The sequence below is a fragment of the Barbus barbus genome, assembly GCF_936440315.1.
Source record: "Barbus barbus genome assembly, chromosome: 41".
NCBI classification, from domain to species: domain Eukaryota; kingdom Metazoa; phylum Chordata; class Actinopteri; order Cypriniformes; family Cyprinidae; genus Barbus; species Barbus barbus.
In genome coordinates, this window is record NC_136719.1 from 17,561,583 (window position 1) to 17,588,132 (window position 26,550).

Below are 26,550 nucleotides of genomic sequence, written 5' to 3' on the forward strand. Positions count from 1 at the left end.
CTTCACAACCAATTCTTATTATGTTGAATAAAAGGCTACTCATATATCCTATGCAGCTATTATATAGCTTACAAAGGATTAATCATGACAGCAATTCTATTCACGCTTAAATAAATAAATAATAACATATATTGCATCATTTAGATTCGCTCCATATCTTTATCTGTTTATTTTATTTTTATGAAGTTTATTATCTTTCTGCTTCATTTGTTAATTTAATCATCCCCAGGATAAAGACGCCACAAACCTGGGATTGACAATAAGAAAACTTTTTTTTCTTCTTCATACTCTTTACATACTGCTCTTTTTTCAAAGTATATTAATAATTTGTTTTGTTGCTGTTGTTTTAAAAAAGAGAGATGATGATGATAGTTTCTTGCTTACAATTCCTTCTAAAAGAGACATTACAACCCAGTATTGGCAAATAAACACACAAAGTATATTATAACTTGCTTCAAAGTTTATTGCACAATAGGAACATTCAAGTAATTGAACAAGGTGTTGAATTCAAGTAATTGAATGAACAAAGTGTGTATATTTAGCTGTCACATACATAAACAAAACTGTAAATCTTAACAAGATTATAAAAATAAACAAAAAATACAACTAAACCAAAATGTTACAAAATGTTTTTTTAAATATTCAAAAAGAGGTACAGTCCTTAATTAGTCATATTCTGGTGAAATAATGATTCTGGCTTTATACAGAAGCACATTGCAGATTGCTAAATGTCTGTGAATGTGGTTCTTGTATTACATGTAAACATGATTAGGCAATGGTGGCACAACTATTGACAACATACAGTCTTTCCAGTGAGTAAGCTGCTGTTTGTTCGTGGCCTTCTGGCGCCCTCTAGTGGCATTATAAATCATGCTCCTAGTGATGGGCAAACTTGGCCCTTCCAGGCCACTTTCCTGCAGAGATTTGATCCAACCCTGATAAAACTCACCTGCCTGTAGCCTTCTAGTAGTCTTGAAGACAATGAAAAGCTGGTTCAGGTGTGTTTGATTAGGGTTGGAGCTAAACTCTGAAGGAAAGTGGCCTGGAACCCCTGTCTAGACGCTATGGCTCAGTCTGCAACCCTCTCATGAATGTAATTGATTAGTCAGGCTTTGAGGCAGAAGTTGAAACTCGTGGTTCTTCTTCGTGCATCATATTCCTCTAACTTAGAAGTGTAAACAGCTTTGTTTACATCTCACAGTAAGCACCACAGAAGGACCTCAAACAACCTGTTTGAAAACTTGCTTGCAGACTTGATCTTCACAGTGCAACTCCTATATTGGGTTGAGACGTATGATTATTAGTGTATCACATTAACGTGTATTACAGACTTTTATAGTGTAAGATGCTTAATTTCACACTTACCAAATGGAGTTTGTCGTCTTCGATCCAGTGTGCCCAAAATCTGTTCTTCTTCTCACCCTTTTGAATGCACACCAACTTGTTGCCCTCCCATGTCACCAGAGACTAGACAAATAGATTTAGGTTTAATTTCAAACAGTGCATTAAGTGCATTTTCCACATTGTCTTTTCAGCAAATATTTGTATTCAAACAGCCTAAAGTTCTGTCTGTGTTCTTAGACTGTCAGTTTTCTACTATGAAATATGTTCAATTAAATGTCATGAAAATAAATAAATAAATAAATAATGTAACACTTCGTTTTACCGGGTCCTTGTTACATGTAATTACTATAGTAATAACTAAATTATGTGTTGCAATATAATGATAAAACTTTGTAATACCTTGCAGTGTCTGCCATCCAGCCCCTTGGTGAACTCTTCGAACTCCTCATTGACTCTGAAGGAGAAAGTGTAGTTTCTGAAGGTGCTGAGAGTCTTGACGATATATTGATCCCCCACCTGCTCGATCACTTTACGATGTTTTAGCTTCAGGGCAATCTTGCGGGTGTACAGACTGATCCCTGTGAGAAGACAAAGTTTAGGATCTATTATTCCTGACATACATTAATCAAATGGAATAATATAATATAACATGCAATTTGTCAGTTTTAACTAATTTATTAACAGAATTATGAGCAATTATTAATTTCACAGGAGAATGAATGCACTCTTACCTAAAGCAGTCATGTATCCCTCAAAGTTGACATTGCTCACCATGTCCCAAGTACCACAGAGGCTTACAGGCATTTTGTTAAACGTCTGCAAATGATTCCAGCAGAAAACACGGTGCAAGGTATGACAGACAGAAGGACTCCCAGCACTTATATGTGTTGTTAGCCGAGTGGGCGGTGCTTAGTAGTCTACGTATTTGCAAGTCGTCAACTCTTAAAGGTCATACTTTGCGTAAAGTAAAACGTGTCTGGCAAGTGTTTGTGTGCAAATAGCTTGACAAAACACACCTGTAAACACAATAGTGCCTGTTCAGACACTTAAGTTACTCGTATAAAATGCAACGCTTGATATATGATTAAAATAAGCAGTATATCCATTACAAACGATATTCACACAAATTTTTACTTTCGTTAACTTTGTTTGCATGCCTTCAAGTTTTCTCTTCTTCCTTGTAACTTGAAAAAAAAAAAAGTTCCATTACTCTCAAGTGATCACACATACATCATCATCATCACATGAGCGCCACAAAGAAAAACAATTACGTGAAATTACTGTGAATTTCTTAAAAGATGATAAGACCTAAACTTACTATTTTGAGCATGTGAGGATGAATAGGTATTAACTACAATTGAATTAAGTGCCATTATATGGATAAAATAAATCTGCTTAAAATGTAGGCTGTTGTGGACAATCTGTATAGCCTAAGCTTAAGACATCTTTTATCTATCACATTACTGATTAAACAAATCTGATCACAATAAACAAATCTACAAGGTGTCAAATGTGACTTGGAAGTGCATTTTAGACCTGCTGTTTTTATTATATGCTAATGTCATCAACCAAAGTGACACAATCAGTGAAAGACCCATTCATTTTATCAATGAATGCAAAAAATCTTTCAGTCATATGAGTTTTGTGAGTCAGGGAATCTCAGGTAATATCCTTTTCATGTTTAGTATTTCTAAATTTTACCAGGTCACGAGGACATGCCTGAGGGAGAATATAGATGACAATGGATATATTTAAGTGTGACCTTCACAGGAAACAAATTTCACTATATGCGGGGCAGAAAGGAAGTTTCTGTGGTAATCATGTTATTCCTGGGAATTCCCACTTTTATTTAGTCTGTGTGCGCTAAAACAAAAGGCCTCATATATTAGCACTGATCTAACAGGTCTTCAGATTAAGATCATGTTCTGTAACTATGGAAAGGCTTGTAAGAGCTTCACTGTCAAACTGCTGTTCTCCACATGCCAAGATGTCAGCACTACAATACACAGATAAAAAATATCTGATGTTTAAATGCTCAGAGCAAATGTTCTCACTTGTCAAATAAATGTCACTGAGCAAATGTGGCATAGCTTGAATTCTAGAGTAACCGTTCACAATGACCCTTAACACTTGTTATATAAGTATTTTGTTTTAAAGATTACAGATATGTATTATAATACAAAAAGAGAGGTTACACTTTATTTTAAAGGACATTTAAATACTGAGTAATATAATTAAATGCATGTACTTACTATGTGTTTAGGGTTAGGATTAGGGTTGCTTGCATGTAATTATGCATAATTTATGGTTATTATAATCGTAAGTACATGTAACGTGTAACAAGGACACCTTAAAATAAAGTGTTACCAAAAGAGTAAAGGATGATTGTAAACAGATTTTTCATTTAGTAGCACCCAAATGGAAGAACATTTATTGGAGGCAAACAGTGATCTTAAAACGAAAAAATAATTTATAAAAATTCCTCTTCTAAAAGTGATTTTATATGTTTGGCAGTGGACTACAATATAAGTATTTATATGAATGTATCAATCTTTATTAAAATCAACTAAAAAAATATTTCACAAAATTCATCATATTATTTATCATACTGAATCATTCAATGCAAAGCAATCACTCACAACCAAATGAGTTCAAAGAAGCAAAATGAACTATGACTCAAGTGTAAGTCAAGTTCTGTGGGTAACAGACCAGCCATTCATCAAAGACCACTTACAGATCAAGAAAATAGCTCAAGAGCACATCAGTCTAGTTAGTGCTGGTGTATCTCTGAAAAGGGGCGAGGACAGCATCAGCATTCTTCTGCTCGCTCGCAGCGCTATACAGACTCTGTTCCTGAATGTAGCGCACCACAGGGTCAGGTAGCAGGTAGCGGACACTCTGTCCTCTGCGTAGGGCACGGAGCACATGGGTGGCTTGAGATCTCATTGGTCACCCATTCCCGAACCATATGGATGTTCTTTCGGTGTTTGTATAGCACATCAGACTAATTGACAAACTTCTCAGGGTCACTGCCACATCTGGTGATGCACACCACACCGTAGCGACCCACTATCTCCTCAATGTCCTCAGGCTTCCAAAGGTTGGGGACCCCAAATGACTCCAGCACATCAGCACCACACAGGAGGTTCAGATGAGGGGTGTCTAAAATATAGATTTATGACAATGATACACATCATATTAGTGATAGTGACAGCTTTAATCATGTATCTTTTTTATGAAAGTCATGAGTCATTTGAAAAATGTGCTCCTTTTCAAAGCCTAATGGGCAAGCCAACACTATATGTGACCCTGGACCACAAAACCAGTCATAAGGGTCATTTTTTAAAATTGAGATTTATACATGAATGAATGATGCATTTATATAGCGCTTTATTGTGTATTGCTGTACACCCAAAGCGCTTTACAGTCATGTGGGGGGGGTCTCTCCTCAACCACCCACCAGTGTGCAGCATCCATTTCTGAAGGATCATGTGACACCGAAGCCATCACAGGAATAAATTACTTTTAAAGGGATATACAAATGGAAAATAGGTATTTTAAATTAAATTGTAATAACATTTTACAATATTAGTGTTTTTACTGTATTTTTTGATCAAATAAATGGAGCCTTGCTGAGCATAAGACAAATTTTTAAAAACATAAAAAAATCTTTTAGACCCCAAATGTTTGACATGGTAGTTTCCATATATATATATATATATATATACGCATTTTACATTTGACCGTTTTCATATCATATTTTATTTGTATATAATTAAGTAATATTTATATCTAATATTTTTATATAAAAAATATTTGACAAAAATATAATACATTTCTCATTTAACTCATTTAATAAAAAAATAACTCATTTAATAAACTCATCTCAATAACTAAATTAATAAAAAAATTAAAAAACATTAAATTGTGTTACAAACGTGTGAATACAGATTAAACTGTTTCAATTTAGTATATTGCTAGGACCAGTTACTGCTGTAAAAATCAGTGCTTACTGCAAAATCCAGTAGCAAACACTGGTCTGTTCTCAAAAAGCATTTCTCCTTTTTCTTTCATGAGTTGTTTCAATTCTCACTTATTACACCTATACATTTGCTTCAAAGTGTTCCACTTGCAGAGGAAAGCTGTCAGGCAGTGCTGAGAGATGCAGATTGTGCTGAACTGTACCTGAAATATACCTGTCTGTACATTGTTTCTCTGCTGTCCCGAGGGCACAACAACTGTTAATTTTATTGCCTGTTGTAAGGTATTGTGACAGAGTGGCATTCTAAGGTAAACACGCTTTTAACTGCTCTGAGCTATAGAAACATTTATCCTATGAAGGATTATTTTAGCTTTTTTATTATTATTTTATCATACCTTCTTTTGTGTTAATATAGGAAGAGCTCTGACAGATGATTGTATTTTGTTCCAGCTTTCTCCTCTTCCCACACCTCACTGTATCCACCTCATCATTGTTGTTCTCATTGACAATAAGTTCTGCATGGTGCCTAGTAAAGATCAGAATGATCTGATTAAATGTCAATTTGGCATAAAACTTGACGTGGTAGCACATCAAATATGACGTTCAACCCCACAAGATCAGATGTGACATGGAACTCATGCAAAAATAGACAACACTACAATACTAGAAAAACAAAATGGGTGTGTCAGATTTATCTTTCACTTCACCCAAAATTAAATGTTCACTGAAATCACATGATCTTAAGATGTTCCCACCGAACTACTTTGGCTGTCTCCACCCACTCCGGCTGCTGGCTCTCCCAGTCATCCACTGTGATCCAATCAGAGTTCATCGTGGCTAGTCTAGCCATCTCTAACCGATGGCAGACTTCAATCAGACCTTTCTTTTTATAGCCATCTCCAACTGGAGAGATTATGCCTTTCACCACTCTGTATCTTCCTAAGTCCACAAAAAAAGTGATGTATGTTAAATATGCATGTTTGATGAGTGATAACACAATAGATGACTTTTATAATAATATAGATTCCCATTAAAGGGATGGTTCACCCAAAAAATAACATTTTGTTATCACTTACTCATCCTCATGTTGTTCCAGACTTGTATGAATTTTTTCTGTTGAACACAAAAGAAGATATTGCAAAGAATGTTGGTAACCAAACAGTTGCTGGTAGCTATTGACATCAATAGAATTGTTTAGCGTACAACGGAGGAACAACATTTTCATTTTGGGTGAACTAGGCCTATACCTTTAATACATAATTAATTTGAAACATACCAGTGTCTTCAAGGTGATCCCGAGCCAGTTCGAACATATGCAGGTGCATGTTTGTGATGGGGTTGAAGGACCCACATGCCAGCAGCACCACTTTGGTTTTCTCTTGTGAAAAAAAATGCTGTCTGCAGAAAAAAAGTCATCTAGATAAAAATATATAGACAACATATTTTATATATAACACACATATACAAATTATTATTAATAATAAAGTTTTTTTCTGAATGTATTGTTGTTTTAATTAAATATAAACATTAAATTTAAACTACAGGGATATCACAACTAAATCTCATTTTATGTCTCAAAAGTGTAGGTAGTAAAATGTAAAGTTCATGAGGAAACAGTGTTAATAAAAACCTATTCTCAAAGATTCAAACGGGTTTATGAATGATATTCTATGCAATAAAACGCCATTTCACAAATATGCGCACTAATATGTCATAAAAGCAGGACTAAACGTGTTTACTTCTTACCAATTCAGCAAAGTTTACTATTCTAGGGTATTCTACAGTCTTTGGTTTCAGTAAAGCTTCAATGTATTTAACCCAACAGAAGCAGCGAAATATTGCTCTATAGTAAACAAACAGCAAGACCGACAAAACATGAAGTTGTTAAAATCTTCGCTTTGTTGTGATAGCAGTACAGTGGAATAAATGCAGAATGCGCGTGTGACCATGCGCAATTCACACATGTTCAGAGTGTGTTCGTGATAATCAACTCTGCGCACGGTTTACGCAGAAAAGCCATTGGGTTTATATTGAAGATAAATAGTGCTAGCAAACCACACCTTAGCAACTGGATTTAGGAACTTAAATCTTATTGTAATTTTGTCTTTATCAGTTGGACGTAAAAGTACGGGTACGAGTTACTACTTGATTCACACAAAACAACGTCGTTTAGGACGTAACTTACATTTGTTTGTTTTTATATATTTTATAGCAAGCTAAGCTAATTGCGCAGTGAGGGAGAATAAAGCAGGGTGACAAAAGAATGTGATTTATCGTGTATTCATGGATGTGAGACCAGATCTGTCATGGTTAACCAAGCTTAAATAACAGTATTTACCTTGATAAATCCAACACTGCATACTAATTCTGATCAGTTCAGTTCAAATACCTGGGTGGATATATCAGCTGTGACATTCACACATGTAGCAACAGTAGGAAATGCCATGTTGTGTATGAAAAGATGGTGCTGAAAATGTGATTTGTGCCAGTTATTTATTTTTTAAAAGATAAAGAATGGCTTCTAGAGGGACATCAGAAACAAGCAAACTGAGACAAAACATGGAAGAACAGCTGGACCGGTTAATGCAACAGCTTCAGGATTTAGAGGAATGCAGGTAATGGCATCCCACCAGTTCTCCACATTCAGTTATATGCACAAATTTGATCATTTTCTTCTATTTCAGAGAAGAACTTGAAGAGGAGGAATATGAAGAAACCAAAAAAGAGACACTAGAACAGTTGAGCGAGTTCAATGAGTCATTAAAGAAGTTGATGTCTGGGAATATGACACTAGTTGATGAACTGGGGGGAATGCAACTGGTAAAAATTAAGATTTTATTGTATTAAAGTTCATATGTGACCCTGGACCACAAAACCAGTCATCAGGGTACCTTCTGTGAATAAATAAGCTTTCCATTGATGTATGGTTTGTTTGGATAGGACAATATTTGGCCGAGATACAACTACTTAAAAATCTGGAATCTGAGGGTGCAAAAAAGTTAAAATATTGAGAAAATAATTTTTAAAGTTGTCCAAATGAACTTCTTCACAATGCATGGTACTAATCAAAAAATAAGTTTTGATATATTTACAGTAGGACATTTTCCAAATAACTTCATGGAACATGATATTTACTTAATATCCTAATGATTTTTAGCATAAAAGAAGATAATTTTGACCCCATACAATATATTGTTGGCTATTCCCATGCTACTTATGACTGGTTTTGTGGTCCAGGATAACATATATGTTGTTGTTTTTTCTGTAAAAAGACATCTAGACTAATATCTACTGGTATAATTAATTATGCATGCTGAGAGATCATTTATTTCTCAGGCGATCCAAGCTGCCATCAGTCAGGCATTCAAGACGCCAGAAGTCATTCGGCTGTTTGCTAAAAAGCAGCCAGGGCAATTGAGGACAAGGCTGGCTGAGGTGACAAGCACGTTAACATTTTCAAATATATATGCAAAGACTTAAATATGTTCATATGATACTGTATGAATTTAGATGGACCGTGATGTGATGGTTGGAAAGCTCCCTCGAGATGTGTACACTCAGCAGAAAGTGGAGATCCTCACGGCTCTGAGAAAACTTGGCGAGAAGGTGAGAGGGCTATTATTGACACAAATACTCCCGCATGTATTTCTAGACTCACATGTTAAACCATTTCTAATATCTGTAAATTGTTTGAATGCACAGCTGACAACAGAGGATGAAGCGTTTCTTGCTGCAAATGCTAGTGCCACTCTGAGCCACTTTGAGAAGGTGACTGCGAACCTGGGTAAGATGAGAAGCAGCTAATTATGACCATTGAAGTATATTTTGCTTAATACCTCTTTAATAATCAAATGTATCTTACCTTTTTAGGATCTGAAGATAAGATTATGGCATTGGCCAGCTCTGGAGTTGGGAAGACCTCGACATAAAGGTTTACTAGGATTGACATTTATTGGGAGTGTGGCCTAAATGCTGTCCGTGCATTTTACAGTATTTTTTTTTTTAAACAATGGTTGCAATTTGTACATTTAGGAACAGAACTGTCAGATGACATCATGTGGCCACAAACTAAAATATGTACATTAGGATTCACCAGACAGTTGTATTGAAAAGTGAAAGTGACTTGGCCAAGTATGGTGATCCATGCTCGGAATTTGTGCTCTGCAATTATCCCCTCCAAAGTGCACACACACAGCAGTGAACACCCACCCGGAGCAGTGGGCAGCCATTTATGCTGCGGCGCCCGGGGAGCAGTTGGAGGTTTGGTGCCATGCTCAAGGGCACCTCAGTCGTGGTATCGAGGGTGGAGAGAGTGCTGTACATACACTCCCCCCTCCTACAATTCCTGCCGGCCCGAGACTCGAAGTCCGACTCTCTAACCATTAGGCCTCAACTTCCCTATTGTATACATCCTATACATTTTATGTTTGATTTTACATTTTGATTTGGGTACAGTGGAAAAAAAGTGTTTACATTTTTAGTGAAATGTCTCAAACATTTATAAAAGCTCATTTTAGAATAGTTATTTTCTGAATACAGGGAGGTAAGATTGTCAAAAAAGTCTTGATTCTTTTTTTAACCCTCTGGTTTTAATGTAATTTATTAACCTTATCATCAAGCTGTTGCCAATAAGCCTTTTGGTTCTAGTATTTGATAGTAAAAGACTGTAATTACTATGCATTTTAATTTTGTTTGTCATAACTTTTTTTAACCAGTGTGATATTTGTAAATACTTTGTATTTGAATATATTTGGTGATCAACATCTTAAAAGTTGTCAGTGTTTTGTCTTTTCTCTCTTTACAACTTTTTTTTGCAATGCATTTGGTTGAAAAAAGATCAAAAACAGAATTAATTTCTGCAAATTCTATTACAGACTGGATTGTGAGCTTTGGAAAATCATTATATGTAAATGTTTATAAACCTTATAAAAAAATCCAAATTCCATACTATCAATTTAAGTTAATATTAAAAAATGCTCTGTCAATCTAATCATTTTACTATGACATTAGCAGGCTTCTATACCTTTTCTGAACCACTGAGATGTTTTATAGATATTAATTAGATATTAATATTGTTCAGGTTTTTAAGCACTAGGTGGCACTCTAATCCTGGCAACATTACTGTGGTCTGTAATTCACCTTCATCATGCAGGCCTCATTAAAGATTAAATACATGAGGAAAGATCAAGTGAATGATTTAAAAAAAAAAATCCTTCATGTTTTAGCGATACGAGGATGGTAGAAGCTTTTAAACTGTTACACTATTTATTAGGTTAATTTATATATATTTTACTTATTACGTATACACATTTAAATACTTTGTGCTGTATATACATGTACATAAAAAAAGAAAATATTTTTAAAATGACGTGCACATTTATTACAGTAAATATATTCAAATACATTAATTCATAAAAACAAGTTTGTGCTAATGTAAAGGTAGACATAGACAAACTGTATCGTATATAATTATCAAGCGAAATAATCGAAACTCCAACACAACTTTATTCCCATCTCATCCTTTATTTTGTTCATGAGCAAGCATCAACTTCACTATAATTATTCCTCTGAATAATAGAAAAGTGAATGAGCTGGAAGGCAGCATCCAACAGTTCTACAACATCCCCGGTTTTCATTTCTAGAGCAAAAAAATCAAAGTAATTCAAAACGTGAACAATGACCACTGAAGGCTGCAAATCTGAGACAGATAATCTTTGATTCAGTAGTATCACCAGTATCCTGTCCCATCTACTCCACTCCAAACCCACAGTACCATGTGCCAGTTACAGGAAATATTTAGATCTTGTGTTATACATGCAAAGACAATGCCCCATTAGACACCTACCATCTGCTGGCATTCACACTCAGCACAGACTGCTTATTTATTATGGAAAGTTTCTGCGCCAGTGTCTTAAAATCACATTGTTCGAAATACAATTCACATGATTTTTCCCTTGAGAACCTGCAGATGAATATTTGTATCAGGGGAAAGGAGGGAAGATTCAAACAATTGTGCGATTTCCAGTACAAACATTGATTATACTAAATTTGGTCTCATGGAATGGTCTACATCGATCAAACGGTTTTAAAATGATTGCGAATACACTGTGAGAGACTATTACATTTGTGTGAGAAATCATGATGTATTTTCTTCTTGTGAATTTCATGCTGCCCTCTACAGCGTTTTCAGGAGATACACCTTTCACTATACACACATTGTTAAACTCATACCCACATATGCTGCCTATAATAATGTACATCTTTTCAAAGTGGATTTCCTCAAACATGATTTAATACAATATTCATTGATGATACAGTATGGACCTAGTTTCTCTACACATCAACATGAACACAAGACATCTACTGTATGCAGGACAATTAAAACGTCCACTCTTGATAAAACTAGCTGTTGATCCCTAACAGAAAATTAAATAAATCCATAAAATCACTTCCCCATACCTGTAAGAAATCTAATATTAAATAATTATAAAATGAGAAAATTGCAACAACTAAAATGGCATGGATGAGTGTTTGGTTAGTTGTGTTATTAATGTGCTGTGATAGGCAAAAGGCACTCCCAACTCCACCAGCTGAATTCTGGACCTCTTTTTAAAAGTCCTGTCAATTTTGAAGGGGAACCTGATGACCAAAACATGTAACAAAAACTAAAACCTTCAAGAAAAGTCTCCCGTCGCCCTTTCATGGGTCACAAAAATAGACCTTCTCGACAACTTCCCGCATTGTACCTTTTCTGTAACATAACATAACATAAAATTATATTCATACCACCAATCATAACAAAGCCTTGTAGCTTAGGCCTTAAACCGAGAATATTCATGCAAGTAAACAAAAACATCTGAATGAAGTACCCTAAAGCTTCACGTCCGTCTTTACTAAACAATCAAACAATGTACAATCTCCTAAATAATTAACTTTTTTTTTCGAGCCCAACGGGAACGGAGTATTATTTTCCCCAATAGTTATCCATTTTCAGAGGGGGTGCATCCCGAAATGTCCAATCACAGTAAGAAAATGAAACTATGACATGATTCTGAGAGCAACTACGAAGAGAAATGGCCTGCAAATCTGGAGTAGATTGATAGCATCACCAAAAACGAATAAAAGTTTACCAAATGTAAACAAATATCTTTACACAACTCTACAGTACAGTTCCATGTACAATAAAATCCAACGGCCATACTGCAAAAATATTTTATGCTTTAAAAGTTGAAATTCATTTCTTTTAATGCGCTGTGATAGGCAAATTAGCCCTTGTAATGCTTTTAAGGGGCCTTGAAATGACAAGAATAACACGGGTTAACCGTAAATTTGAAAATAAAAGAAAATCACTTTAAAAATACAAAATTAGGTATATATGAAATAAAAAATAACCCCCCATAATTTTGTTCAGTAAAGTTCATATAACTGACCATCTCAAGCCAGTATTTTAGCAAAAGAGGTCTGTCAAACAGTACACAACAGACCTTTCAATGTTCACATTGCCGATAAATCACCAGCGCACCCGTTTTCCATGTCGTTTCAGTCATAAATGTTATTCAGACTGGGTTATGAGAGCGCATACTGTGATTCCAATTGGTCTCTATTTAGTACAGAAAATACAAGCACTATCACTTAAGAATGGCTTAAATAACTGCGGTGTGCCTAAACTGTACAACATACAGTACCACGCGAAAAAAAACAACTGTATATTCATCACCTGAATGTGATTATTAGTCCCCAAAACGTCACTGAATTAAAAACATTGAAGCCTTGGTGTAGCATTTGTGCCATTGCAAGCCCAGCTACAATTAGCATATGTAAAGCCAAAGCACGCCCATCCAACACTACGAAACAGAACGGAACAAAACAAAAAGATGCACACCCACCTCTAAGAGAAAAGACAAAATGAACCACACTTTGCCACAGAAACCTCAGCCTCTGTCATGGGTTTCTCTCTGTGAAGCGGACATTTTTTAGTACGAGCATGAGATTTACCGAAAGTTTCTGAAACATGCTAAGAGCATCTGACATAAATATTCTACAGCAGGTACTGTGTCTTTTTAGATACCGGAAACCGTTGGTTAGGCTTTCACTAACACATTGACTAATTACATGGTTGTCTTATTTACAAAATATCAAAAAGCAGTTGTTTTCTTCCATACTCATGATTGCAAATCTTGCCATGCAATATAAAGTGATCGGAGAGTTTTCCTCAAAATTCCAGTAGCAAATCAACCTAAAACGTCATGTGCAAGGAATATACATCAAATCATTCTCGAAGCTCAACTTGAAAGTAAAAGTGCAGGGATGTGTCCGTAAAGAGCTGAAAGAAAATGCAAACGTAGGCCAGGATTCCCTCGCATAGGACAGAAGTTTCAATAAATTAGGAACTTGTATTGAGATAGCTGTGATACTATACTACACTGAATACCACCACGATAAGATGTCGATAGGGAAGCCTCGGGCGGGTGGAAATGAAGCGGACTGCAACACCTGTCACGACAGACACCGGATATATTCGTATCTATATTGTACATATATTGTATAATCGTTTAGTTTTCAGTGTTTTCCGCGTTTTTACGCATGGCTCCTTAGGTAGGGGGAACGTGGGCGTCCCTATTGGCAGAGGGATGTGACTGTGCGTGGGTGGATTTGTCACTGTGTGAGTGTGTGTGTGTGAGTGTATGTTGGTAAGTAGTGTGTACTGTGTGCTCAGGAGGATCAGTAGGTGGAGTCATCCCACTCCAGCTGCTGCTGTCTGCTCGAACCCTGCTGGTCTTCCTGTTCGCCGCCTTCATCCTCACTGCTGTCTGACTCCGCACTGGTGATGTCGTCTTCCTCCTCTCCATCCTCGCTCTCTTCCTCTTCCTCGTCTCCTTCCTCTTCGCTGCTGTGCTGATCCTCATAAGTCTAAGAGGAAGAGAGAACTGAATGTTCTTTAATCTGAATAACAGACGTCTACGGATTCATTCAAAAGAGTGGATTTATGAGCAATTAAATTCATATAAAAAAAAAAACACCCAAAAAATTGTGTCAACTGAACCCCTAATGTAAAATACTGAAGCAGCACCCTGCTTCTTTAATGGAAGTCTGTGCTTTATGAATCACATCAAATGGTCTCTCTATAAGTGCAATATCCCTGAAATGACCTAATTTATTACTTCTTACAGCAAACATAATGCAAAAAATAGCGGTTTAGTTTATTGAAAATCCATATTAGCAGACAAATGAAGAGGAGGAGGAGGGATGGTTATAAAAGGGCCTTTTTACAAAGTTACATTGAGATTTTAATGGGTTTAGCCCTCTGCTGCATTAACTATGTATGAGTGCTTTAAGAGCGCTGAGCGAACGAGCTCTGTTTTAAGAACACACCTCCATTGGGTTGACAGTAATGGTGAGGGCAGAGTCATCCCAGTCCATCTCGTTCTCTTTGCCGTTTTCCTGGTCCCTCATGGTGCGCTGGTGGGCAGCACGGATCTGGAAGACGCCCAGGATGATCATAAACACCAGGAAGCTCACACACACAACGATAACGATGGTGGCAGCACTGGGGACAACTGTGAAGAGTGGATGGACACAAATTAGCATTCGGTATTTAGGGTGGAAAAAACCTAAAAGAGGTTGTCTGAGGTGTCCCTCAGCGGCTGTCCAGATGTTTTAGACCACACTTGTATATAATCCCTAAAAATGCGCCATTAAAAACAGGCTAAGTACATGGCGCTCCATAACTGCCCTACTTTTTAAATTGACTTTAAGCTGCAGAAAAACTCATGGAAAGAAACTGAATTCAGTTTTGAGCTCAACATTAAACAGTTTATTCGTTTGATTACAAAGTCTGGATTATCTTTAATGAGAGATTAGTACAATAATCTAGGAGAGATACTGTGAGAGATGAAGCAGCCAATGAAACGCCTTTATCTCCAAGAGAAGCTGAACAGATGGATCAGAGAATGGGAGGAGAAGGAAATGGAGGGATAAAGAAGAAATACCTGAGGCTTGATGTGTGTTGGCCAGGTTGTGTCCAGACAGGTCCACTGAAGCGTGCTGTACTTGGTTGATGAACTGAGGCTGTACCATAGCGTTGTTAGCATGATCCATCAGGTTGGCTGTATGGATCACATTGACCTGATAACATAAACAATAAAAACGGTCACACAACTGGCATCTGCGTAGTACAATATAATCAAATCTTACTTTGATGTAGACTTGAATATAGCCTTTTTATATTAACAGAACCCTTAAATAAATCATTTATTTTATATAAGCATTTATACAATTATAAAATATTAATTATACATTTATACATGATAAAATAATAATAAGAAATGTGCAAAAGCTTGAAAAAATAATTAATAGAATAAAATATAGAAAATTATTTATATAATTTATTTTCAATCTACACACTACAGTTGAAGATTCTAATATGCTGATTTGGTGCTCAAGAAAAAAATCTTATTATTATCAATGTTGAAAACAGTTGTTTTGCTTAATATTTTTGGAGATTTTTTTTTTTTTTTTCAGGATTTTTAATTAAGTTCAAAAGGACAGCATTTATTACAAAATCTTTTGTAAAATTATAAATGTCTTTACTGTCACTTTGGATTTATCATCATTATTATAATTTAATACATTCTTGCCGAATAGAAAGTATTAATTTCTTACAAAAAATCTTACTGACCCCAAACTTTTGAAAGGAAGTATGTACATATACCGTTAACTGTAGTAAACGTAACTGTAGGTACCGTGGTATTTTAGCAGAAACTATGGTTTTAGTGAAACATTTTAGTGAAGGTAATAAATTATTGCTGAGGAACAAGAGTCATGTCCACATACTGAATTGACTGCTCCATAAAAATATATACTTTATTGCAACCATCGGGTTTTCAAAACGTTGCGATAAAGTATATATTTTTATGGAGCAGTCAATTCAGTGTGCGGACATTACGTTTGTTCCTTTGCTATAATTAGAATTGTTTTGTCCTGCACCTAAGCCCTATTTGGGTTTGTGGGATGTGCGGAACTTTCTTACACTTTGGCTAATTAATTATTGCTGACATTAAGAACAGCGATACCTCGACTTTGAATTCATTGCTGATGTAGCGGCCATTGAGTTCAGAGCAGACGACTTTAAACTTCCTGTCAAACAATGCCTCTGTGTGCCAGTTCCTGTAGCGGATCAGATGCAGGACCTGTTCATAGTTCGCCATGGTGTTAACCCCTGTGGAAAGAGACAAGCTTAAACTACTTGTCAAGATTACAGTACTGATGCTTTTAATATCATTAAATCAGCCATTCAGCAAGATGCTGGATATTAACTACCATTAACAAATCACACAAATATAATCCAACAGATGTGTGCAAATATATAGCAGTAGTTTGTTGATGTAGATGGATGAGTACCTGTGATGACCATGCCAACGTTAGAAGAGCTCATCTCCAGAGTTCTCTGCTGGATTTGTGCCAGATCCACCTCCAAACTCTCATGATCTCCGTTCAGTTCATCTCCCACCAAAGTCACCTCACACGTGTCCAAGTTATGCATGATCTCCTCAGATACCACAGTCTCTTGCACTGCCAAAAAACAAAAACCATTCGTTAGAGTTAGAGCAGAACCTCTCCATTTGATTCAATTTAATCTTGGAAAGACTTGAGTGTTCAGAAACAGTCCACCATGCAATTTTATGGCAAATATCGATTGCGAAAAGTAAAGTAACCTGTAAGAAATACTTACAACACACTAAAACTTAAAATAAAAAAACATTAGCTAAGAGAAAACCACAAGACTTTCTTTTCCAAAAGTATAAGCTTTCATCCCAGAATCTAATATATAGACAACATCAGCATTTCTACCACTTATATATTGGATATAAACATAAAAATTGCTCAAAGAAACTGTTTAACCATTTGCAATTTCATTTAATATGCTGTTCCAAATCCATATAACATCCTCTCTGGTGTAGAACACAAATGTCAAACAGATCTGGAATAAATTATGACAGAATTTTCATTTCATAGGTAACTGGTCCCTGTAAGTTGTAGCCAATGTTGAAACTACTCCTAGTCATCTTCCTTTTGTCTTTCATGATCCATTTCCCCTCTCTCCACCTTTCTCAGCAAAATATGTGAATCTCACATTCCCAGCTTACCTGTGGGATCATCCTCGCCTTCGGCCTTGGTCTCAGCTTCCACCTCGACTTCACGGGTGATGGTGCTGACGATACGCAGCTCAGGGAAGAGCGTAACGCCCTCCGTGCTCTCAAATTCAACTGCACCACGAGCAAAATGGTCAATTCCACTGAGGCTGATCTTTGGCTCCTCTGGCTGGAGAACCATCACGTAGCCTTCAGAGTCAGGCACGGAGATGCATGTCTCCTCATTGAAGCATCTGAAGAATTACAAAGGAGGTCAATTATAATACATTCATCATTATGAGTGCACTAAAAGTATGTAAAGATTAATTCTGTTTTAATATTAGCTTTTCCATTTACTGTGTTATTCTGAAGCAATAATATTTCAAAGAGGGTGGGGCTAGTTAGTGTGATGCAGCTGAACTGAAATGCTGGAAACTAACTTGACAGTGGTGGAGACACGCAGATGGCGGATTCCTGGGGTGGGGAACTGCCGGGAGTTCAGGTAGGAGATGTGCTGCATGACCTTCTCAAAGCTCTCAATGTCATCTCCCTCCAGACTCAGAGAAGACTGGTTGGGGTTAAACTCCACCTAGAGAGAGACAGAGAAACATACATCCATTTGGTTTCCTTGGAAACACAGATTAAGATATGTTTAATGAAATCTGCTCTATGTATGTGTATCTATCAATGTTTAGATGTAAAAAAAAATCTTAAATTAATTCTGTTTATAATAAATAAAAAAGTGATCACATCTCTTCACAAGACTTAAACCACACAATTCATATTGATTCATTTTACTATGCCTTTATGAACGTTTTGGATCTTCTAAGTTTTGGTTAGCTGGATTTTCAATGGAGTGACAAAAACCTTTATTGTCTGATTAAAAATACTTTAATTTGTGTTTTAAATAGTAATAGTCATTTTTGGGTGAACTATCCTTCTGACAAAAATTTTAAATATTAAAAATTATTTTTGGGAATTAAAATGAGGCTGAAATAAAATAAAATAAATATTAGATGAAAACCTTTAAAAAAAATGTTGCCCTGGTAACTAAGTGAAATAAGCTCAAGTACTTAATCTATTAAAATGACAAAGTAAAACTGAAATAAAAAAAGCTATACAGCAATATTAATAATAAAAACTAAAATAACAAAAGCACATATCAAAATTACTGAAAAATTTAAATTAAAACTGAAAATATAAAAATAAAAGCTAATTCAAAATATTAATAAACTATAACACTATAATAGTATATAAATAATACTAAAATAACACTGTAGGGAACTCGTGAGTCACTTCACAAAGCTCGAATATGTTTTGACACTTACGCAAGGTAGTGTGATCATCAGTTCACCTACATAGCCCAAAAGAAACCAAGCAGTGTTCTACAACATTCACATCACTCACTTTCACAGCAGAGGCTACTTCCTCTGGAAGCTGCACATCAAGACCTTCCTTGCAGGTGTAAAGGCAGTCGATAACTTTCTTGTTCTCCAATTTGCCAGAGCGGATCATGAGTCCAGCTAGGTTGCCCCGGAAGTACTGAGTCATGCGGGCACTGCCACCTACACAAAGCCGTAGGGGGACAGAACCTGTTAGATACCAAACGTACACTCTGCTGTGCTCAAGCATGCTCAGTGTGCACAGGCCGTGTGACTGATGCTCATGCATGTTAAGTGTTTGGTGCTGGTGCTGCCCGGTGCGTCACACAGGATGATGGATGACCTGATTCAGGCCTGCGGCCTCATGCAACTTTTGGTGGGAGAAAAAGGCAAATGAATGGGAATGAACACAAAGTGGCACATAAAAAAAATTAGGCAATATGATTGAATAAATCTACACATATTTGCATATTTCTAAATGGTTTGGTGGGGATAATGGTTCTGTGTGTTTTTGAACTGTTTTGTTATCAACATTTAAGGAACAGGTGACCCAAAAAGGAAATTCTGGTCATTATTTATGTTGCTCCAAATGCTGTATTCGCTTATTCTTCGCTTATAATTTATTATGTAACAGATTAAGAAAAAAATCTTTTTAATATTCAAAATATTTTTTTATGTATATTTTTAATATTATGATGTAATCTTTCCCTTCAACAAAGTTCACAATTAGCTCTCAATTCACTTCCAAATTCAAAATGCTGAAATGACGAGCTTAGTTACTATCCAATGCAATAACCAAATATGAAAATCCTTTTAAAAAAAACTAAAAAACTAAACAAATGAGTCATATGGATTATTTAACCAATTTCTTTTTTTTTTTTTTTTGTTTGATAGATGTTGTTGTATGGAAAAGCACTGGGTAAAAAAAATTGTATATACATTTGAAACAATATTTTGAAACAATATTCATTTTTGGGTGAACAGTCCCTTTAAGATGAAAATGAAAGTGTAACACTGTATGTAATGTAATGTCCTCTATAATATGACTGTGTCTGAAGGACACAGAGATGCAGGAGCGGTCAGAATGACCTCAGCAGTAATGTGACACTTAGTGATGCTGTAAAGCAGCTCTTAGAGGCAGCAAGGTCACAGAGAGGGAAATGAGACACTGTCTGCTGCACTGATACCACTGGCATAAATAGTCATGCAAACCGCAGGAAAGAATGCAGCCAAAACCTCTGGTTTATCATAAAAACATGCAGATCCCTAAGGTCAGTTTGACTTGTTTTGCTTGTAATGTACTGTCTGCTGTGTACATCTCCAGATCTGGAAGCAAACTGAAATTAGATGGAGCTGGACTGATGAATTAAGAAAACAGAATGAAAATCAAGACAGGCAGGGTTTATGACATGACGTCTCTCGACTCAATCGCATCATGCTACAAATGTTATGCCGTTGCAGACAGAAGCTGTGCATGAACTGTCCTCCTGCAGCCGAATGTCACGCTGCAGAAGAACCGCACATACGCAGGGTGTTAATAGACATGCGTTTTGACATATTAGTGTGATCAGGAAAAACAAGGGCAACCTGTCAAAGGCTCTGAGAGAGTCTCAGTATCATTGTCATGTCCTGAGAGGTCTGTGGAGGTAAGACAGAAGAGCAGGGAAAGACCAGGGCTCAATATAGTCAAGGAAAGATAGTCACTTGATACATGTTGTCATGCATTAAACACCCCAAGAAATTCTTCTCATTCTAGAGAGCATTTTATTGAACAATTGTAAAACACTATATAAATATGTTGTAATTGATTAAATGTCATTTATTTAAAAATACTGAAATTACAGCTAACAATTATTATTATTAGTTATGTTGGGGAAAGATACTTTTAAAAGTAATGCATTACAATATTGTTACTCAATAAAAAAGTAACTAATTACTGCTTTATGTTACTTTTGCATTACTTTTTGTCACCTGAGCTGGGCTCGCTTGTTCATTTTTAATCAAAAAAGTCATATTTTGGGCAACTGTAAAGGCCCTTTCACACCAAAAGTCAAATTAATAACCCTCAGGCTGAAGGAAGTGCCGCTGCACCTCTTTTCCAATTTCTCTCAACACTGGGGCAGGAGAGGTGTTAGTGATTGAATGGGAAAACAAAATAAATTATGTTGCTTATTTGAAAAGTAATTCAGATATTTTTGCAAATTTAAAATTAATGCATTACTTTACTAGTTACTCAGAAAAAAGTAATCTGATTACTTAACTTGCATTACTTGTAATGTGTTACCCCAACACTGGTTATTAATAATAATATTGTAATTTAATAATAATAAAAATAAAAGTGAAAATCCCTACAAAAACAAAAGGGTTTCAGTTCTTTGTGCTTGTACCCTAAAGATAATAATAAAATTATTTATTTTTATTAAACTTTTGGAAGTACACCATTATAAAAAACAACATACAATAAAAGCCACAAATTGTTTTTAGATTAAATGAGGTCTTTAAGATTATCTAAGATTATCTGACAATAGATTTCGTCTTATATCTATGACTGGGGTTATGAAATAGGCATCTCTACAAATTGCAAAGACAAACTACTCACTAATATAGAGCATGCTTAAATTTCAACTGCAGCTGGCGACAAAGAGGTTTCAAGTCTAAACCTGAGGTTGCATCATTGTGTGTGAGGAGAATCAATAGATCATTAGCGAGAGTACCTTGCCAGCAGGCACCAATGGTGAGCTGGGTTTCGATCTTGGAGGCATGCAGAGGGTAATCCTCCGTGACCAGGAAGGGCTCGAAGGTGGCACCATCCACAAACAAAGTCACTGCTGGGAACTCAATGTTCAACACGTAGTGATGCCATTCTTTATCACACACCTGGGAGGAGAGATACTACATCAGGGCCTCTGTTTAACTACAGACTGCATCAGCTAAATCATTCAGAAAAACTTGTGATGGTAATTTAGATTTTGAGGACAATATGTACCTAAATAAATGTACAATTAGGTTTGCTTAAAGGGGGTCATATAATGCTACATGCATTTTTACAAGTTGTTTGAACTGAAATGTGTGTTGGCAGTGTGTACACACAACCACTCTAATAATGATAAAAATCCACCCAGTGTTTTTTTTTTTTAATCTACTAAAATCTTTACCCCTTTCTCAAATTGAGCTGTCTGTCCGTGTGACGTCACACGGACGGAGGCCCCTCCCCCGATTGTTGATTGACAGTAGTGTGCGGCTCGGAAGAGAGGGGTGGAGTCAGCAGAGCTCATTAACATTTAAAGGAGAATGACACAATACCGTTTGCTCTGACAAGAGCTGTTTTTGACAGGGTAAAAAAAGGTGTTTTTTACACTACCAATGAAAAATTTTAACCAAACTATGTTACAGACTTAAGACCCTAAAGAATAATATCAACTTGTGGAAAATGGTCATTATATGACCCCTTTAAAGCAGGTATTTTAATGTTTTTAATGCTAAGGACCCTCAGTTATGCATAAAAACGCATTTTTACTGGGTAAGAAAGGTAGAACGTGTAATATGGCCATTTGGAGAGAGAATGTTATGGAGCAACAGTTTTATTTCTAAGTATGTTTATGCCCTAATTCAACACATGAGGTGACCTATTCATCGCTAGCAAGCTAAACATAGCATTTAGTAACACAAGGATGTCTTTCAGAACTGAGTGCTTCTGAAGGGGTTCAAGTTGACTCACTTGATCGAGTTTCCAGTGGAATTCAGCTGGTTTGTAGTTCTCCGATTCGGTAGGCTCCTGACGCAGCAGCAGCACAATACGACAGTTATGTACATACAGAGAGTAGTGGTGCCTGTTCATCTCTGCAGAAGACACATAGACAGGAATAAAAATCACACATCTGTCAATGATCATTTATGTAAATACGCTTGTTTATCACATGACAAATGCACATTACAATTTTATGAGGTTTCCCACATTTAAATGCGGATAATAGATTTAGTATGCATTGTGCTGCACTGTACACATGTCTCAGTATACATGGATTGCTGCAGCCGCACTCTCCTAGAAAACAATGAGCAACTTTCCATAAACAGGGGCATAACTGTGATATAATCAGTCTTACATAAGGGCCAGCTGATGAGCTTTTTCTAGCGCAGGGAATTTTGCTTCAATGACCAGAGAATCATAGTGCGAGATTCCCATAGAACTACTATAAACAACCCTTTCATAACCTTCAAAAATATCATGAGACGCTACTCCAGTGAAATTGACAGCATATATATATATATATATATTTTTTTTTTGGAATAAACTGGCAAAACAAATCAAATAAACATTACTGACCCCACAATTTTGAGCAGTTGTATATATTTATGTATATACACTTACATAAAACCAACAAAAAGGTGATTATTAAAGAGATAATTTTTTTGTAATACTACACATAAAATGCCTGACACACATCATGAGATTACACTAAAACACAACAATAATAATAATAACAGAAATAAAAAAATATTTTTAAAAAGCTACAATAAAACTTACTATCTTACTACTTGCTATTCATTACGGTGTCATACTAAATAAATGTTTTAACAGTGTTAATAACACATTAAATTAATCGCATGAAAAAACATGATGATTTTGACAGCCCTACTGAAGTAAAAAGACGAAGAGGACACGCAAACATTTAAGCCATCATCACCCTCTCAGTCCTGTCAGTGTGTTTTGTGTGTGAATGGCATTACCAGTCTTGTCAGAGTTGCAGAGTATGGTCTCCTTCTCCCTGCCTCCAGGTCCATGTCTCATCCACACTGAGATGGTGAAGGGCTCTTTCAGGGTGGTGCTCACCACACCCTCAGGGACCTTGATGGCCTGGGTGCCGTTGAACTCAAACACCTGGTCGCTGTCATGCCCGTTGTCAGTGGGCAAGCTAACGGTCCAGTTGGCAGAGTTGCTGGGAGCAGGCAACAGCTCCACAGTGCCAGTGCTGGCACCTGGATGGGCACACAAACAGTTATTCATCACAGTATCCAAAAATATTGGTTGCATTATGGTTCAGCATGTGCCTGTGGGATTATGCAGGTAATACGATTATGTAAATGAGTCTAAAATAGTTTACACTTGAGTTGCTTAATGCAATAAGCACATTTAATGATCTTGATGTTAATGTAATTCTATTATAATAAGGATGTCGGGACTCACCGCACAGCTTGTGCAGAGATTTTTCAGAGTACGTGTCGCGGTCACAGCCCTTGCCGATGTGATTAGTCTCCAGCATGATGCTGGCCTGAATGGAGGTGATTGGCTCCTCGCATGTCTCCAGGTGCATGCTGGGGAACAGGGCTAGACTGCCTGTACCAGGCTCATATTCAATCCTTTTATTAAATCCTATCAACAGAGAGAAAATGTGTCATTCAAAAACCAAAGAGTATTTAGTAACACACTAACATTAGTTTACATGAACTAATAATGAAAAATATCTGATATAATAAAAAAAAAAAATTTACATACACAAGCAGTGTTTGTAAGTTTCATACAAAGTTTGGGATTGGTACGATTTTTTAAAGATAGTATTATTGTGAAATATTGTTATATTTTAAAATAACAGCTCTCTATGATGCCAAATCTGAATTTTTATCATCATTAGTCTTCAGTGGCACAAGATACCTCAGAAATCATTCTAATTTGTCAATTTGCTGCTCAAGAAACACTGATGATAAGAAGAAATATTGAAATACTGCAGAAACAGTGACACAGTCTTTACTGCCATTTTATCAATTTAATGCATCCTTTCTGAATAAAATATAGGTATTAATTTCTTGCAAAAAAAAAAAAATCTTACGGACACAAATGTTTGAACAGTAGTTCAAAATGTATAAATAAACGTTGCATAAATTAACATTAGTTAGCATAAAACAACCTTTTTTTTCTCCATGAACTTTTTTACATTATTATAATTTTTTTAACACAATACATCGCATCCCCAGGACTGTTCATAAACACCACATTAAAAGAAATAGATTTTACAAGTTGTTTTTTTAACTTGACACAATATTGTTTTTATTTTTGTGGACTTTTTCTTAGCAAATACTTATAAAAATGTGATCAAAATCGATTGATAGCCCTAACATATTATATGTTAACATTAGTTATTAATATTAGACAGTATTTAACTACAATCTTTAGCTATAATGGTGGATTTGTCTTAAACTTCTTTGTCCGTGCATGTACACATCTTGTTGAAGCACAAAGTTGTATACTTGAATCTGCTCCAAAACACTGAAATTTCACAAAACTGACCTTCATAGCTGAGCTTACCAGCTTTAAACAACAAAATAATACAGCTGTGTTTGTTTGCATGTATGAGAAACAAAAGATCTAGAGCTCTTTGATACCTTGCCAGCTTGGTTTGCAGGTGGGCTTGATATTGATTTTCACAAGAACGTCCTCAGATGCACGGTTTTTACCGCAGTCATATGCGGTCACAGTGAGTTTATACATGCGTTCCTTGCTGTAGTTCAGCTTCTCGGTGTTCTTGATGTTGCCTGTTTATAAAGAGAATGGACAAGCAATAACCTCACAAGCTTGGTAAGCCAAATTGAATACTTAAATTCAGGCCACAACTCAAGGTGACAGATTGCTAACGTCAATGTTAGGTATGCTACAGATCCTAAAATGGCGGCTTGTTTCCACAAATCAATTTTTATAGGCACATGAATAACAATGACCTAGAAGTCAATATCACTCTAAGGGATATAACTTGGGGTTTTGGCAGGCGATCTGAATTGGCAGCACTTACCATCCTTGTCAATGGTAAAGGGCACATCTGGGGTGACAATCTCATAGCTGCAGATCTGACTGAACTGGAAAGAGCAGTCAGCATCCACGGCCTCCACCTTCAGGATGCTGTCATACTTTTTGCCCTCGATCACTGTGGATTTGTATGACTTCTCTTTGAACACCGGTGAATACTCGTTCATGTCATTCACTTGGATGTGGACGGTAGCCCTGGGCGACATCAAAGCTTCATTAATAAACTAGAATCGAACAAGTAGGAATAAGCATGCCAGTGACGAATGTCTTGTTTGTTAACAGATGGATGATTAATTTAGGCATGCTCTGATGGGATGCAGTCATTCACAGGACCCTCAAGTGTTCTAATATCTCATTATGTGATATCATAAGAATGGGATGTTTCAAAGAGGATCTATGGCTTCTGAATGCCACAAATTTTTAAAGAAAAATAAGTAAAAAGCTAATTAATTTAATGAATTTTGAAATTTAACAACCAGGGTGAAAGTGAGAATAGAAATGAATCAGTTGAATTGAATTGAAATTTGAATTTTTCAGGGCTGAATTTTATTAATATCAAGTTGCTGTGTACAGCAAATCTAATGTACAACTTAATTTACTGCTGACTTGCCCATAGTGTTTTTATTTATGGAAATGCATTCATTATTTGTTACACTGAAAACAAAATTTGTGTAAAAACAATTTTTAAACATGAATTTTGAAGTAGAAACACTGGAATAGTATTTTCTTGTAAAACATACTTCAATAATCTTGTTTTATTTGCAATTTTTTTTTTCAGTGCAGTTACTATGTATAAATAAATAAATCGTATACACTAACGCTCAAAAGTTTGGGGTCCGTAAGTTTTTATTTTTTTTATGTTTTTAAGAAATTCATAATTTTATTCAGCAAGGATGCCATGAAGTTTATCAATAG

At 36.0% G+C, this 26,550-nt stretch overlaps 3 protein-coding genes and 1 pseudogene across 8 annotated transcripts in view; 1 reads left to right on the forward strand and 3 right to left on the reverse strand.

Annotated features, from left to right (window-relative positions):
• Nucleotides 1-439: 439 nt before the first annotated feature.
• LOC306860435 (retinoid-binding protein 7-like) lies at nucleotides 440-2,238 on the reverse strand. Its single transcript, XM_079402152.1, has 4 exons — nucleotides 2,076-2,238; nucleotides 1,744-1,922; nucleotides 1,366-1,467; nucleotides 440-1,274 (listed from the first exon to the last, which is right to left on the reverse strand). The coding sequence occupies exons 1-4, from the start codon at nucleotides 2,146-2,148 to the stop codon at nucleotides 1,221-1,223; spliced, it is 408 nt and encodes a 135-aa protein (XP_079258278.1). The 5' UTR covers nucleotides 2,149-2,238; the 3' UTR covers nucleotides 440-1,220.
• Nucleotides 2,239-4,110: 1,872 nt separating this feature from the next.
• Nucleotides 4,111-7,299, reverse strand: LOC306860434 (nicotinamide/nicotinic acid mononucleotide adenylyltransferase 1-like; annotated as a pseudogene). The gene is made up of 6 exons: nucleotides 7,073-7,299; nucleotides 6,603-6,742; nucleotides 6,403-6,439; nucleotides 6,082-6,265; nucleotides 5,722-5,852; nucleotides 4,111-4,506 (listed from the first exon to the last, which is right to left on the reverse strand). The product of its transcript is annotated as a nicotinamide/nicotinic acid mononucleotide adenylyltransferase 1-like (transcript).
• A 25-nt stretch (nucleotides 7,300-7,324) lies between these two features.
• On the forward strand, nucleotides 7,325-10,100 carry LOC306860436 (protein LZIC). Of its 2 annotated transcripts, none has more exons than XM_079402153.1 (7): nucleotides 7,325-7,457; nucleotides 7,834-7,941; nucleotides 8,011-8,146; nucleotides 8,663-8,761; nucleotides 8,837-8,932; nucleotides 9,029-9,110; nucleotides 9,197-10,100. In XM_079402153.1, exons 2-7 carry the CDS (start codon nucleotides 7,841-7,843, stop codon nucleotides 9,253-9,255), a joined length of 573 nt encoding a protein of 190 aa, XP_079258279.1. In that variant the 5' UTR covers nucleotides 7,325-7,457; nucleotides 7,834-7,840; the 3' UTR covers nucleotides 9,256-10,100. The 2 variants fall into 2 exon arrangements, with proteins under 2 accessions (XP_079258279.1, XP_079258280.1); XM_079402154.1 differs by having other exon boundaries at nucleotides 7,345-7,451; nucleotides 9,197-10,093.
• Nucleotides 10,101-10,693: 593 nt separating this feature from the next.
• Nucleotides 10,694-26,550, reverse strand: part of LOC306860802 (calsyntenin-1-like) — a 41,595-nt gene continuing 25,738 nt past the window's right edge. For 2 of the 4 annotated variants that reach the window (XM_079402734.1, XM_079402733.1), the window contains 15 exons: nucleotides 25,622-25,830; nucleotides 25,218-25,367; nucleotides 24,025-24,210; nucleotides 23,568-23,816; nucleotides 22,558-22,679; nucleotides 21,554-21,716; nucleotides 20,427-20,477; nucleotides 18,865-19,022; nucleotides 17,898-18,046; nucleotides 17,473-17,711; nucleotides 16,727-16,897; nucleotides 16,399-16,544; nucleotides 15,316-15,451; nucleotides 14,699-14,883; nucleotides 10,694-14,236 (listed from right to left, as the gene is read on the reverse strand). In XM_079402734.1, coding sequence (XP_079258860.1) covers nucleotides 14,048-14,236; nucleotides 14,699-14,883; nucleotides 15,316-15,451; nucleotides 16,399-16,544; nucleotides 16,727-16,897; nucleotides 17,473-17,711; nucleotides 17,898-18,046; nucleotides 18,865-19,022; nucleotides 20,427-20,477; nucleotides 21,554-21,716; nucleotides 22,558-22,679; nucleotides 23,568-23,816; nucleotides 24,025-24,210; nucleotides 25,218-25,367; nucleotides 25,622-25,830 — 2,503 coding nt within the window. In that variant the 3' untranslated portion in view covers nucleotides 10,694-14,047. The remainder of the gene's footprint in view (nucleotides 14,237-14,698; nucleotides 14,884-15,315; nucleotides 15,452-16,398; nucleotides 16,545-16,726; nucleotides 16,898-17,472; nucleotides 17,712-17,897; nucleotides 18,047-18,864; nucleotides 19,023-20,426; nucleotides 20,478-21,553; nucleotides 21,717-22,557; nucleotides 22,680-23,567; nucleotides 23,817-24,024; nucleotides 24,211-25,217; nucleotides 25,368-25,621; nucleotides 25,831-26,550) is intronic. The other 2 variants (XM_079402736.1, XM_079402735.1) reach the window with 1 other exon arrangement.

Coding starts and splice junctions, on each gene's coding strand:
- LOC306860435 (XM_079402152.1), bottom strand. CDS start 2,148: ATGCCTGTAAGCCTCTGTGGTACTTGGGACATGGTGAGCAATGTCAAC. Junction 1,468..1,743: donor TGGATGGCAGACACTGCAAG/GTATTACAAAGT, acceptor CTATTTGTCTAG/TCTCTGGTGACATGGGAGGG. Junction 1,275..1,365: donor AAGACGACAAACTCCATTTG/GTAAGTGTGAAA, acceptor AACCCAATATAG/GAGTTGCACTGTGAAGATCA.
- LOC306860436 (XM_079402153.1), top strand. CDS start 7,841: ATGGCTTCTAGAGGGACATCAGAAACAAGCAAACTGAGACAAAACATG. Junction 8,762..8,836: donor TGAGGACAAGGCTGGCTGAG/GTGACAAGCACG, acceptor GTATGAATTTAG/ATGGACCGTGATGTGATGGT. Junction 8,933..9,028: donor TGAGAAAACTTGGCGAGAAG/GTGAGAGGGCTA, acceptor TTGAATGCACAG/CTGACAACAGAGGATGAAGC.